At 41.2% G+C, this 15,130-nt stretch overlaps 1 protein-coding gene across 4 annotated transcripts in view; it reads right to left on the reverse strand.

Moving 5' to 3' along the window:
• Nucleotides 1–12,020, reverse strand: part of LOC126052968 (opsin-3-like) — a 93,600-nt gene extending 81,580 nt beyond the window's left edge. For 3 of the 4 annotated variants that reach the window (XM_049834363.1, XM_049834368.1, XM_049834369.1), the window contains exons 1-2: nucleotides 6,638–6,741; nucleotides 5,473–6,227 (exon numbers count right to left, since the gene is read on the reverse strand). In XM_049834363.1, the coding sequence (XP_049690320.1) occupies nucleotides 5,473–5,809 (337 nt within the window). In that variant the 5' untranslated portion in view covers nucleotides 5,810–6,227; nucleotides 6,638–6,741. Of the gene's footprint in view, nucleotides 1–5,472; nucleotides 6,228–6,637; nucleotides 6,742–11,923 lie in introns of those variants that run through there. The other variant, XM_049834364.1, reaches the window with a different exon arrangement.
• Between the last annotated feature and the right edge of the window lie 3,110 nt (nucleotides 12,021–15,130).

Genomic DNA, 15,130 nt, shown 5'->3' on the forward strand with positions numbered 1-15,130 from the left:
AGCAGAGCATTTCCAGTGGGTTAGAACTCTGTACTCTAAATCTAAGCACCTTAGTTTGGTGCAGTGAATCTAAGCCACAGCATATAAAATCAAGGTAAAAGATTAAGGAGAAAATTATTTGTTTAAGGTCACAAGGCAGCTGAACTTTAAAACAAAATCATGAGCAGCTCCGTTTCTCATTCAGCGTGTTCTCTGGCAGCTTACAAAGGAATAAATCAATAACTGCTTTAATGTGACTGAAAAGATTATCTACCCATATAGTTGAGTACTGTGGGGTTTCTAAAAAGATTAAAGTCCTCATTCAGATACGACCTTGGTTTATCAAAGGACACAAGGACACATATACATGCCTTACTTCGGTTAGAACAGGTTTAAGAACGTAGCCCTCTGCATCCAGGACAGACAGGACGCCGTGGGGGAAGACACGGCCTCGAGTCACACATGGCATAGGCTTTTCTGTGTCCTCTTACATAGTGATGTTCACTTTCCACCGCACTAGTCTGAATTCGTTTTCTAAAATGAAAGATTGGAATCAACTTCTCAGGCAAACTGCCAGCTATTTTAACTACCCTAAAAGTTGAGGAAGAGAAAACAACCAGTAGACACCTGAAAGCACGAGCTAAGAGTTCAACAGTCACAAAAATATCCCTGCTAGTGACGTGCCTTGAAATTTTTCCAGCGTTAGAATCTAGCGTTAGAATTCCTGAGCCAGAGAGTGCTTCATCTTTCCCATATGTATTAATCTATTTAATATTTAATCCTGATGTGGCATGGCATAAAGTAGCAATTCTGAAAATGAACTCCAGAAGTCATCTGAGCCCAAATTCTGCCTGTCCTACATGTTTGGGCAGTCTACATTAGTGCAAGTATCTTGGGAAAAGATTAATATTTCTGAAAGTTTTTATCTGTCCAGATTTGAAGGGTTTAATAAGGCACTGGAGAGATAACGTGTGAGATGGTCAAAGCTGCATGACAAACTTCATCTTAGGATGGCATAGCACTTTGCGTATATATGGTCTCTATGGGAGTGTGTTACTAAATAATGTATTTTTCCTAAATTAATATCTAATGCTTAATCATTTCATGATAGATGTAAGGGTTCTTATTTCAGCTTGCTTGCAAAGTTTACTCAGAGTTCAGCTGGGAAAATGCATCCTGTCCCTGTGTCCCTTTCCATGTTTGCTTAAATCTATAACCATGAGCCTGTGAAACCGTGGCTAAGTGGTGGGTAATGGGAGCAAATTTAGCAAATCCATCCATTTCCCCAACTCGGCGACACGTGCACTTTCCACTGCTGTGACCTACTTGACAGTGCTGCAAACATGCACAAGCACCAGGGTAAAATCATTGACGCTGGGAACAGCCCATGCTGTTCTTCCTCTAGCTCCATCCCTAATGTCCCCCAGACCAAGACCCAACAACCCTTACACTTCCATAGCGGGTCTCATGACATTTAATGTTCTCCTTAAAATCTCCCTTACATGCTTATTGATCAGCACCTGCACTTCCCATTGGCTTCTAAAACGTCTGCTTTCTGTGAATGGTTCGAAATCACAAAGCAGAACGTGTGGAAAGCAGCAAGTAAATAAACCAAACACCTACACTTTGTCCATATTTTTTTCCATTGCGCCCATGGTAACCCCCTGGTGCTGGTTCTTGGGTCATGGTTTTTAAGTGCCTGGGGTAGGCAATGGATTGCCCAGTAAAGAACTTACAGCTCGATCCCACAGTAAGTGACATCGATGTACATTCCGCTGTCGATATTGCTGGGAGGAGAATCACATCTGCTTTCCAGATGACCTCCCAGGGCAACAGTTACGTGATTTTAAAAATGGTAAGACACTTTAGAGAAAAAAAAGAGTGGTCTCTCGCCATGCATTTACATTTGAAACAAATCTCAGCTTCCTACTTTCACTGGCTCAGGTTTCATCCAGGCCACAGAGCTGGGGAACAATACCTTCACTCTCAATTTGGTTTTAAACAGGAAGAAGGAGGTTTTCATAGCATCACAAAATGAAGTGGGAGGGAAAAAAAACCCCCAACATTAAAATACAGTCCTTCTCAGAAGCCTTTTTAGAAAGAATAGCATTTAAAAATATTTTAACAGTTTGAAGTTGGCTTAGGTGTGTTCTACTCAAATACCCACCAAGTCATGAGGATTAGTTGCCCACTTAAAATTTCTTCATGATTTAGGAAAAGGCTGCAGTTTAAAAAAAAGGTACATGCCTTCATTTGCTACAAGAGAGTCCAATTCTACTGAAGCCAGTGAGCTTACTGTAACATCATCTGAAATCCTGGCCCTATACTGATGTTTATCCTAGTAGGGTAGGATCTATCCCATGAGAAAAAAAAAAAAAAGGAACAGAAAAGAATACTGAAGGGTTTATTCTTACAAAGCTTGATGTTGAACTTCAGTTCTTCTTAATTACGTTTCCTACTACACATCTCTCTGCTGAACCCCAAGCATTAGGACCGTTCCTCTTAGCCTTGATGGGCCAAAATCAGACATGAGGCACAAAGGAGGTTAAGCTAATTTTTATCGAACAGGAAGTATATATTTTTTTTAGGAATAGCTAAGGGATTGCAAGAAAGTGTAAATAATACAAAGAAACGTTCTCCTGCCAGCCTATTTTGCCATTTCTGTGTTCTTACATGCTTCTTTTAAACCATAGCCTCATACAGTATTTTGTGGTCTTTGTGGCTTTTGCATTTATGTTTATAAATCTAATCAGCTTTGCCACTCACAAGGTAGTCACAGTGATCGGGCCAAAGGCTATGATCTAAACTGGACTACTTAGGTGTCAAAAAATCCCCTTGCTGACAAAAAGCTTCCTTATCCTCCGTAACTGCACTGCACCAATCAGTGAGGTCTTAAGCCACCAGCTTATGACACAGAATATACTTGATTTTCCGCCTCTTGAGTTTCTGAATCACTTTGATAAGTTTTATACAATTTTTCCAAAGTCCACAGAAGACAAGGAAAATAATCATACAATGAATAAGATGCTATTTGTTTTTTCTTTGAGCAATAATACCTGCAAGTCTCAATAAAAAGCTCACAACTCTCTCATGTCACTTTCCAATAGTCAAAAAAAACCCAACACCATTCCATTCAATGGATCCTGGTTCAGTCTGTGATGTTTACAGCACACACTGAATGCAAAAAAAATAAATAATAATAATAAAAAATAATCATATACCTAAGCATTTTGTTTTCAAGTGCTATGAAGTCCTGGAAAAGCTATCAACTCACTGCACACCTACAGTAGCTCTTTTTTAGCACACTTTGGAGTACAAAAATTCAAAAAAACTGATGAATAATGGTATTTATTGGCAGATACAATCTATCCATAGAGACTTATAAATGTTAGGCAACTTCCTACTATTATTTGCTTTTACTCATGTTATTTTCCAGTGAACATTTTTTAATTATAACCCTGCAAGCAAACTTCTTCAGTATGCCCTTTATACACACTAGTGAAGGAAAAAATGTGAGAGCTGCAAGACTTTGAGAAAAGAATTGCAAAAGAATTTTTTCAACACTCTCCCGAGAAGTTTCCATGTGCACAGTTCAGTAACTACCTGCATTTAGGCTGCCCAAAATACCCTGCTGACAGCACCAACACCACTCAGAGGAGCTGAGGTCACCTTCGGCATTCTGGGTTTCGTGGTTTTCTTTGCTTGCTTGTTCCTTGATGATCTAATCACTTCTAAGAATTATCCCAGAAACTCTCACATGAACACAGCTATCAGAAATCTGCACTCTTGCCATCCATCTGATGTATACAGAAGATCTGACTTTGAAGAATTATCCCATAAGCAAGTCACCCCAGGAGAAACTTACCCATTCGCTGGTTTAATTCCACAGTTCCCAGGGTGGTAACACACGGGTATCCTGGCAGAAGCAGGCTTGAAGGGCACTTTCCACATACTTTTGTTCTAATTCCTTAAACAAGCACCTTTTTTCCCCCCCTCCCTTCAAATGTTATTCTCCCATCCCACCCCTAAATAATAAAAAGGAGGCTAAATCAAAGGATGGAGACAACCCAGTCCTAACCTCTTCCTCCCTGAGAAGACTAGTTACTGAAATATTGCAATTAGTAAAATGCACCAAAATGGAAATGAAATGTGGAAAGAGAAGACACATCGTTCTGCTCTGCACAGACCAAACCCAAACCAGCCGGTCAAAACAAGCCGAGGTACTGTTGATAACGGGGTCTGGGTTTGGATGGCCAAAGTCAGTGTTTTTATATTACACAACACTGCTAAGTCCTGAGAGCTCGCTTTGGGCAAAGCACCAGTTTCCCACGGGAAGCTGCTGGGCTGAGTTAACTCCCATCCCCGGAGCACACGTTTGAGGAATGGAGGGGTACGGGCGACCACACCATTGCAAATAGCGAGAGCTTATAATTCGGGTAGAAAACGTGGCTTTGGAGCCACAGCCTGACTCTACATCAAGGGCTGCGGGAGCAATTCTGGGTCCAAAGTGCCTGCACGAGGTGGTCCACAGCTCCGGGGTGGGAGAAGAGCCAGGGATGTTTTCGGTCCTGGCCTGGGGACCCGGAGGCTCGAAAGCAAGAGGGAGCTGGGCCAGGTCCCCCAGTCTGGGTGAGATAAGGATCACGTCTAGATCTGCACCCACAGGCCAGTTTATGCCTTAGTGGACCCTTTTTTTTTGAATGTAGGAATAAATTCAGAAAGGGTCACTGCTTGGTGATGTAATTCTTAAGGCGACAGGACTTTTTCTTTTATCTTATTTAATAATTAAAATAATTTTCAGTTAAAACACTTAAATCTAGCAGCGCGAAAGCTGGCTGCAGGAAAGTTTTGTCTGGGCAGGAGAAGAAAGCTGAACACTGTTTTACCGTGACTTTGATGCACACTGACTCTTTCCAACAAATCTATTCCTATGACTTAATTTGCTATTGAATCTGCAAGTATGTAATTTTAAAATAAAGATTTTGCTTCGGGGGAGAACAAAAAGTATCTAATGATGAAAACTGTCATTATCTGGGACATGAGGGAGTTCATATTATAGATTAATAGATAATTACAAATGGTAAATGGAATACTGGCGGGAGGCTTTGTTCATGACAGAAGCAGCACTGAGGGGCCTGTAGTTTAGTGTTGGCACAGATTTTCCTGAAAAAGAGGGAAGTATTACATATGTCCATACACTTAGTCAAGCTCCTTCCAGTGGCTTGCCTCTTTCTAGATGCCATCTTTAGCTCTTAAAAACAAGTCATTTCAAAAAATGGGATACGTTAGGAAATACTTATCAGATCTATGCTATTCTTTCATAGTCTGTTGTGAAAATGTTTTAAACCATCCGTTTCACTTGTGTTTGACCGTAACAAAGCAATAAAAGGATTCTCCTATTTACCACTGAGCAGCGATCAGCTAGCTCTTCAAGTTGCTTCACGTACCAGCGTTAAAAAGAATAGGGTAAGAGAATTATCGTTGAAGCCTTACCAAAGCAGGAATTGACAAAGCCATACCACCTACAACCATGCTCCCCTCCAATCCATTTGCCGTGGATGTTAGATGCAAAACTGAGGGTAGTGCCCGAGATGCACACTAACATGTCGCTGATACTGATGTTCAGGAGGAGCATGTTGACTGGGTTACGGAGGGTTTTAAACTTACAGAAGAGGATGAGGACAATCAAGTTATTCAAGAAACCAAAAAACAAGATAAATCCAAGAAAAACAGCCACTACTGTGTGCCCATTTCGTGAGAGTCCAGCCCGTGGTTCAACAGGATCTGTAGGTGCACCAAAGCTCAGGTTGTATGTCCAAGAGTGGTTCATTTCGGACTTTGACGGGGATAGGTGAGGGCAGAGACGGCAGATGCCCTGTGCAGAAGTCCTCCAGCAGTTTCCCAGAAGCGTCCCTCCATTACAGGTCAAATCATCTCAAGATTCTTGCGATCTTCACTCAGCTGAGATACTTCTTGGATGGTTACGCAGGGGTGAAATACTGTATTGCAGCACAGGAGGGTTTTCTTGCACTGTGCCTTCCCAGCGCTCAGCTCTGCAGCTAACTCCAGGACAGAAAAACCAAGCAATCACCTCAAATTCATCTTAGTTAGTTAAACCCAGCATCATGTTAGATGATCTTTTTTTGAGGCTCAGAACGGAAGATGTCTTAAAAAGGTGCTTCAGCATGGTCTCTTCCTTCAGAGCAAATGGGCAGCTACCGTTGTTTCCTCTGACAGTGGGTGTCCTTCTGAAAATAGAGAAGAAAACAAAACAACCTTTTCCATACCAAGACCAAACTAGGTACCTAATTTTATAACAGTTCCTCCCCTTTTGAGCTGTAACAAGTATTTCTCAGTCTTTCCAGTTTTCTCTCTGTTTTTCAACAGAAAAATCAGTTTGTGGACATCACCTTGTTCTAAACAGGTTTTTTTTCCTAGCTCACAGTTTAGCATAAAGAAAGTTATTTGCACCTTCCTAGTAAAGTTCCTCAGGTGAGAAAATGCATGTTAAGACATATCTTTCGCAGCGGCTTCCCGGAGGAAGAACTGTATCTTCCTCCACATCGAGTCAATCCACACCAAGCAAAAAACTTCAGTCTTGGCCAGACCTTAATTAAAATGATGAAAATTTTAGGAGAAGGAGAAAGAATTGCCTTACCCAGAAAGACTAATTTCGAGTGCAGTCCCTGAAGCTCTCCTGTGCTTACAAAGGTTGCCAGAGCTGTGATATCAAGTTCACTTCTCCCACATTTACCAGTGGACAGATGTTCTCCTTCATTATTTATAAAGCAGCCAAACACCCAAAGCCTCACATCTCCCTCCCACCACGCACATGACCTTGTATATCCACAAGCGGCGACTACAATGTGTGTGTCTGTCGTGAAGCACTAGCAGGGTCCTTAATGTGGATGTGTAACTGCTTAGCCAGCCTTCTGCATGGTTGCAGGCAAATTCTGCCCAGACATTTCTATAAGAACAGAGATGGGTAGATATATCTCTGTATAATGTTTAGCCTGAACTAAAAAGCATGAAAACTTTTCTTTCAGGAGTCATATACTCCTAGAATGACTACACGCATTTCAAAATCTTCTATATTACTCCTAACCACTGCTTTTTGGAAATTGCCTCATAGGAAAAGATGTGTTAACCAACTGGAAAGATGAGAGTTCAGAGATTACTGAAGACGGAGAGATTGTTTGGTTTTTTTCTTTTACCATATCCTTGTGTCATAGTGAATGTTTATAGCAAGTATTTCTTCTTACTATTTCTTTACTTTCACAAAGCCACTGTGCTAGATATGTCTCATTGCTGCAGTGGTTTTGAACTCTGATGTATACAGCCTGTCTTTACTTCCTCTTGTGATGAGTAAATTATGTACACTTTGCAAACCTTCTACTTTCAGGTCACTCACAATCCGAAATGCTGATGCGTTCTGCTTTTTTCCCCCACTTAGGAGGTACACGGTAATTTAGATTGGTAAGAGTCTCAGGTGGCATATCTTAGAGAAAGAACATTTGAAATCCTCTTTCTACCATATTGGAAAAAAAAAATTATCCCCTGTCTAATTCTGGTTGCAGGTTATAGAAGGAAACTAACTGGGACTAACCTTCGATACACTTTAAATTTACTCATAATTGTGTTTAGAGGAACAGAGTTAAAGTTTAGTGGAACAAAACACAAACAAAAGCACAACTCATTAAAAAATAATGATGCTGAGTGTTTCTCAGTCACTAACTGTATGACTGAAAAGGCAAACAGCTGTGCTTTCTTTTTGGTAGGAGAAAAGCATGGTGGCATTGTGCTGAAGGAGAACTTCAGAAGGAAGAAAGAATTCACAGGAAAAGACGTGCACTTGTCCTGCTTTTGGCTGGGCTAGAGTTAATTTTCTTCCTAGTAGCTGGTACAGTGCTGTGGTTTGGGTCCAGTATGAGAAGAATGTTGATAACACACTGATGTTTCCAGTTGTTGCTCAGTAGGGTTTAGACCAAGTCAAGGGTTTTTCAGCTTCTCCTGCCCAGCCAGCAAGAAGGCTGGAGGGGCACAAGGATTTGGGAGGGGAAACAGCCAGGACAGCTGACCCAAACTGGCCAAAGGGGTATTCCATACCGTGTGAAGTCATGCCCAGTATATAAACTGGGGGGAGTTGGCCTGGGGGGATCACTGCTCAGGAACTAACTGGGCATCGGTTAGTGAGTGGTGAGCGATTGCATTGTGCATCACTTGTTTTGTGTATTCCAATTTTTTTATTATTATTATAATTTCACTATTGTTATTATCATTATTATTTTTTTCCTTTCTGTCCTATTAATCTGTTCTCATCTCAACCCATGAGTTGTACCTTTTTTTCCAATTCTCTCTTCCATCCCACTGGAGGGGGGGGCAGTGAGTGAGCAGCGGCGTGGTGCTTAGTTGCTGGCTGGGGTTAAACCATGGCAACAGTGAAATAAACTCAATAATTAATAATCCGTAGATTATTTTTTTTTAATAATTCTGCTTACACCCGAGCTTCTACCAAACTAATCTATTCTTTTTCCATCACTTCAAAGACAGTTCTGCCTAATCTGTTTGCACGTGACTGTTTACTGAGGAATGCAACTAAGGTCAGTTCTATCTGCTCCTCCCTTCTGCAAAGCATATTGCAGAATCTGGCTTCAAAATCTGAAGAGACTTAAGTCTGATTTACATGCAGATTAATTTCAGTTACAGATGCAATTTGTTGTTCCAAGCTGAACTGGTTACACCTAGATAATCTGTAGCAAAGACTATAGTATGCCACCAGAAATGTTTCTATGTGGGAATTAGCTTCACCAGAATAATCAGAGGCAAAAGGTCTGAATAATGTTATCGTTAAAGCATCACAGCCTTGGTGTTAGAGAAAGCCAAAGGTTATAATCCCCTTAGCAAATATGACCAACTTTATACATGTATCTCTATTAAGCTCAAAGTAGAAATAATAAAATGTAGCTCTTTTATACACAGTCACATACATCCTACATTCTTAAAGACATATTTAGAGTTCATATTTACAGTGCTTGTAAAAGGACATTTACTCCCTGGATGGGATTCAGCTGGCTAAAATTTCGGAGTCTGACACCAGGTATGCAGGCAAAGCCCAGTGCCAAGGTCGTTTCTCCAGTGACCGCTACCCAGTGGGATGAATTCTGCCCTGGTGCGCTGGGGAAGGATGCCTTAATGCCCAGGCGAGAGGAGCAGGCCCTGGCAATTCAGTGTAAGATGAGTTTTTAAAAGTTAGTGTACACAGCGTGAAGGTGAAGCTATGCGGCCACTTGAAATCAAAAGATGACAAAAAGGACGCACAGAGATGTGCTTTGAAAAGTTTGGGGTCATCTTAAGAGACGGGGGTCTGCATAGGAAAACGGCTGAAGATCTGGGCTGTGTGGGACTAAGTCTCTTATTGGAGAGCTTAGTAGCTCAGGTATACACTGCTACGTTTTTTACACCTTTGGATGAAGTACAAGCCAAATTCAGATTTCAATAAGGCTTCTAAACACCCACACAAATCCCTTGAAGAATGGTCTAACTCTTACCTAATGTTAGCATTTAACTGAATAATATACATTTTTGCTGAAAAACACCTGAAGATGGACTTGTGTGCTTGAAGGTTTACTTGATTTTTTTTTTTTTTTTTTCAGCCAGAGAGTTCAATTTAATAGAGTTTACTTTGCAACTCTGACAGGCCTGTCTTACAGGTGACACTGCGCTCCCCAGGTCTTCATGATCTAGCTGGACATCCCAAACCCTTCTAATTTCTAGCAAACTCAGGAGCTTGCAGGACTGGACTCTATCTAATTCTGCCAATTCTGCTTCTCAAAAAATGTTTAAAAAAGAAAAAAAAAAACAACAAAAAAACCAATAAAACCTACAATTGCATTCAAAACAAATGAACTAGCATCCCGTTTGTCTCCTTGAATTTGTTTGACGGGGAATGGAAAACGTACCTAAAGTGATACAAAACATATGGCCAGGTGAAACAGGCCAAAAGTTCATTTAACGTCACCAGTTATTAAATGCTTCATCTGTTAACTGGTTCTGACAGTAGTAATGTAAAGATACAGCAAAACAGACACCCATCACTGCTTGCACTTTTCTCTGAAGCAGTCTGTTGGAAAAAAAAGGTTTCAAAAGATGTTATATCAGCTTCTGGGAACACAGACATTAATACCGAGAGTGTAAGGCTTCTTTTTGCACTTGCCACCATGCATTAGTTTGAGCAGTATCCTACACCAGTGAAGCTGACGGTTTTTTTCTCACTTTGCCCCAAAATACGTACTTACTTATTGAACATATTAGCTTTAAGGGTTTAGGATTGTTTTGGTTTTTTTTTCTTAAATGAATTCATTCATTATTTCTAATTGGCAGATTCTTTACCATCTTCCCTTGCAAAGTTGTGCAACATTCCAAAAATGATGCTTTATTCACTTTCAATATTTAACAACTGGTAAAATTGCATAAAATAAATAAAATCAAACTTTGAAATAATTTTGCTAAAAAATTTACCTTACCCTTATATTATACTTACATTATTCTCTTGTGATATCGAGGAGCTATAAAAAAAACTTATAAGCACACAGCCTTAATCAGTCTGCTGTTGAGTTCATATTAAAATCAAATTTTAAATGGTGATTTTCCTTCACTGATGAACGTAGCTTTCTACTGAAAAGTTAAAATTTAAAAAATATTCATACCATTTCAAAGACATTCCCAGCTGAAATTTTATGAAGGAGGAAACAATTTTTTGACCCGATGCCAGAATTATGGCAGGTATACTATATTTTTAAGTTTTTATACACTAAACCTTGTTTTCCAGATCAGAAACTGAATTATTCTTAACAGCAAGCAACCACAACCAGAGGTATCACCTGAAAAAAATTTTTTTCAAACACAGCTGAAAGACGAGGGGACTGAGGGGAACTTTGCTACACTGAAGACAAAATTCTTGGACTATTTTTTCCATACCCTAAGTCACACCGTGAGATGTCAAGAGACCCAGAGGTAGGTCTTTAGAAGTAATCTAGAAGACAGGGAGGAGGCTCCAGATGTTTAGGTATCTCCCAGCTCCCAAAACTGTGGGAGAACCTCTGGCATGCAGACTTGCAGACTTACTTTTAGGCATTCACATTCATGAAAAAGACAAACAGGAAAATGAGAACAACGTAAGTGCAGAATACGTGGGATGAAGTCCAGCCCTATTTGACATGTTTGAAGCTGTACCACTCACTCGAGGGAAAATTCTAACAGTGTGCTGGAACAGCGTGAGAAAATTGCTTTTGAAAGAAAAGCTACTTTTATATAGTACTGTAAAAGTTAAGGCAACCCCTCCTGGGTGTGAGGAGGAATTTTTTTTTGCACGGAAATGTCAGTGCTAACAGAAAATGAGACGGATCTGCTCCCGAGCTGTGCAGAAGGGCCGAGATGCTGCTGGCTGCAGCCCCGGGACCACCGAGCACCCCCCCGGCTCTACCCGACCCTTCCACTTTGCATCAAGCCAAAACCTCGCCACCCAATTTCCCTTTGTGATTTCTCCTTCGCAAACTTTTTTTACACTTATTTAGGAGGGAGCTGGGGCGGGGGGGGGGGGGAGCAGAGAAAACTGGTCTAAAAACCCACCTGCATCCAGCATCCCGAGCAACCCAAGGGGGAAAAACAAGCCCAAAAAAGCCACTTAAGTCTTTGGCAAAAGAGATGTGAAGCGCAGGACCCCCAGCTTCGGCACCCACCGGGCTGCACCCCCTTCACCCCCAAATCTCCAAGGCGCGACCGGCCGTGGGAAAGCGATCGCTGTCCGGCCGTCCGCCCCCGCGGATCCCCCTCCACCCCCGTGGATTCCCCTCCGCGGATCTCCCTCTATTCCTGCGGATCCCCTCCGTCCCTGCGGATCCTCCTCCGCCTCTGCGGATCCCCCTCCACCCAGCAAAGCGCTTACTTTCCGCGGGTTGTATGCGGTGGGGGTTCACTTCTCCCTTCTTTTTCTTCCCCCTCCCAGGTGGGTCAAGAAGACATCCAACTTCAGGCTGGTGGGGGAGAATAATTAGAGTCTTTAAATAAAAAAAAAAATAAAAATAAATTAAAAAAAAAATAATTAATTAATAGCAATAACACCGAGGGATGCTTTCCACCGCTCCCACGGGCGGACTCCCCGCAGCCGCCGCGCTCCGCCTGTAGCGGGGCGGTGCTGCAGCCCGGGCCGCCCCCCCCCGGGATGAAGGGGGGCACCGGGGATGGGGGGGACACACACACTCACTGTCCCCCCATTTTGGGAGCTTGTTCTGCTGTGGGGATGCTCCCCTCCTGGCCTCCCCCCTCCCAGGTTCTGCATCTCCGGTCGCAGGTTTGCACAGGTCTTATTGCTATAAAAGTCTTTTTTTTTTTTTTTTTTTTTCGGTAAGCAAGCTGGTATAAATACCTGTTCAGCAGCAGATCAGGAATGCAGTTTAAAAATGTGTCAAAACCAGAAGGCACGGCTTGGGTGTAATTTATCGCTCTGCTTTGTTTGTGTTTTCCATGTGTATCTTTACGTTTGAAGCATTTACAGATCAAAAAAGCACTGTGGTTGCTGTGTGCTGAAATCTGTGTTTTCGGAAATATGTGTATCACAGAAATAGCATACGGCTTGAAAACTATGTAATACTGTGTCTTTCTGTTACTACTACTACCTACTGCTACTTTTTTAAAGACTTCTACTGCTCTGGTCTTTCTACAGGAGAAAAAAAAAAAGCCCATGGGGAATGAATTGCCAGATAAAAACACTAGAGGAAAAATATTCCAGAGTATACCTTGCTCTTTTGAAAATCTCTTAGCTCTGGTTCGTGCTGAACTTCTAAAAAGAGTCTTTTAAATTTGTAGATCACGGTTAAAGCCTGTAAAGTGATCATCATAGTCATGTTATTCTACCTCAGCTAGATTTAATCTTTTATCTGATCACACCTGTCAGCTTTTTCACCTTTTCTGGCTTAAAGACAGACAAACAGATACACCTATCATTATAGAAAAACAACCCAGCAAAAAAGATGCTGTGGAGTCTCCTAATAAAATCTCTTCCCAGTGGAAGCCTAAAGGCAGACCTCCTAGGTATTATTTGTTGTACTAATAACAAGATTTTTTTCCAAAATTCAGCTTAAGTAAAACTATTTCATTAAATAAAGTAAGAATTTCCTGAAGAAATCAATCAGGAATACACCTAATACCATCATGTTCAGAAAATACACAGTATCACAATTTTGCTGATTAGACCACCACTGAAAACTAATAACCCCTTCTCCCCAAATACAAAAGCAAAAGCAAAAATAATGTGCTAATGTCACATTCAGAAAGAGAGCAGGAGTGTACCTCCTTTATAGATGCCTAACTAAAAATAACAATATAAAGGGTTATTTTTTCAATGTCACTTATAAAACGTGTACCTCTGAAATTCTCCATCATGGCATTTAGTTACAAAAACAATCACAGTTACCAAATGCACACACTTCCAATAATTTTTCACACGACACGAAAATGTGCTTCTCTGGGTGTTAAATTGTACTTTATTACCTCGTGCAAAGTCAAATGAAACCACTTACTAAAGGTAGCTGGGTTAAAAAATGGCTTGAAATTCATTTACCTGTTATGAACTTGGAAGTTTTCAAAAAGTGGGTTGTACCAGCAGAAAAACTTGTCAACCCAAACAAATCTCAAGACAGTTTACCTACCTGATTCATTAAATCTCCTTTTGATTCAGAGCAGTTTGGCAGCATTACTAATTGCCTGTGTGTGTCAGTGAAGGGCAGGCTGCTGTGCCCGGGCTGGTGTCCGTCTGGGGTTGTAATTCTGAGGTCCTGGTGATGCTTCAGGTATTAAACTGGGGCATTTGATCGGATTTCCTTGTTTTGTTTAACAAAAAATAAAAGTCGCTAGGGAATTCCAGCATCTCCCATGAATTTCCTGCTTACGTCCTGCTTCCCAACAAATGGTGTGATTTAGTAGTCTCTAATATTGTACAGAAGAAGGGACAGCAAATGAATCAAGTGGGGAACAACCCCGGGAACACCTGCTGATGTGTTGCCCCAGTGCAGCGGTCAATGCCGCATCCCCACTGTCCTTCAGAGCAATGCCCAAGAGCTCACCACCCCAGTTCCCCGCCTGCAGCAGCTGGAGTTGCGTAGGAGGTGCAGAATTGGGTGTACACCAACGTGGAAGCCCGGTGGAAAAATGAGGGATGAGGTTTCATGTGTGAAGTTGAGATTGTGTCCGTATGCTGGTTATATCCTGCTTTCAGAAGCTGCCCTTAAATTTGAAAGAACATAAGAGATCTTTAAGTTACTTTCTTATGTTATGGGAACTGCTTTTAGTGTCCTCATTTATAATCTCTCTAACTTTCTTTGAGAAAGACCCGGTTAGTCCAGCTTAGCACTAGGGGTAACATCCATTCTGATGCTCTCCACAGAAAAAAAAAAAAAAAAGTTTCCTGACTCTTTCCCTGGTTTTACTAAAAAGACTTCAAATTTGCCTCAGTCATCATAATTTCACTGGCATAACATATAACATTGAGTGGTTGCTTAGCTCAGTGACATGCTGTCCATACCCTGAGATGCTAAAGAGTGGTGGCACATTACGTGGTTTCACCAAGAAGTTGTTTCGTTAACAGTGGAACTATTTTGTTTTGCATGACAGGGATAAAATAAGGAGAAACCATAAGGGAAAGGGAGGCAAAGTCTTCCCTTCTGCCTGTCCAGAGCTGCAAACATTTATAATTCCTAAAATCCTTACTGCAATGGTATTTACCAATGAATACTGGAAGCGAAACCAAAGTATCCTCAGATCTATCACAGTATCTCACAGCCTATTCCTTAAAAGCCAACTAGTTGATTACTTATAAAAAATGGTAGCAGATAACAAATGCATTGGCCTCAATTCCATATTTAGATGTTTTGGATGGCACAGATTTCACAGTTTGTGAGTCTGGCGAGAGAACAGCTGATGCAAGTCCAAGATTGAAATTGCTCATAATCTCCTTATTCTCCACAAAGCATATGATGACAAGACTCTGAAAGCAGCTACTAAAATTTAGGGTTAGATACAAAAATTTAGTCATTCCTGGTTTGGAATTAAGAGACAAGACCATATTGCATCATAATAAAACCACCATCAGAAGATT

Source organism: Accipiter gentilis, chromosome 31 (assembly GCF_929443795.1).
Source record: "Accipiter gentilis chromosome 31, bAccGen1.1, whole genome shotgun sequence".
In the NCBI taxonomy this organism is placed as follows: Eukaryota; Metazoa; Chordata; class Aves; order Accipitriformes; family Accipitridae; genus Astur; species Astur gentilis.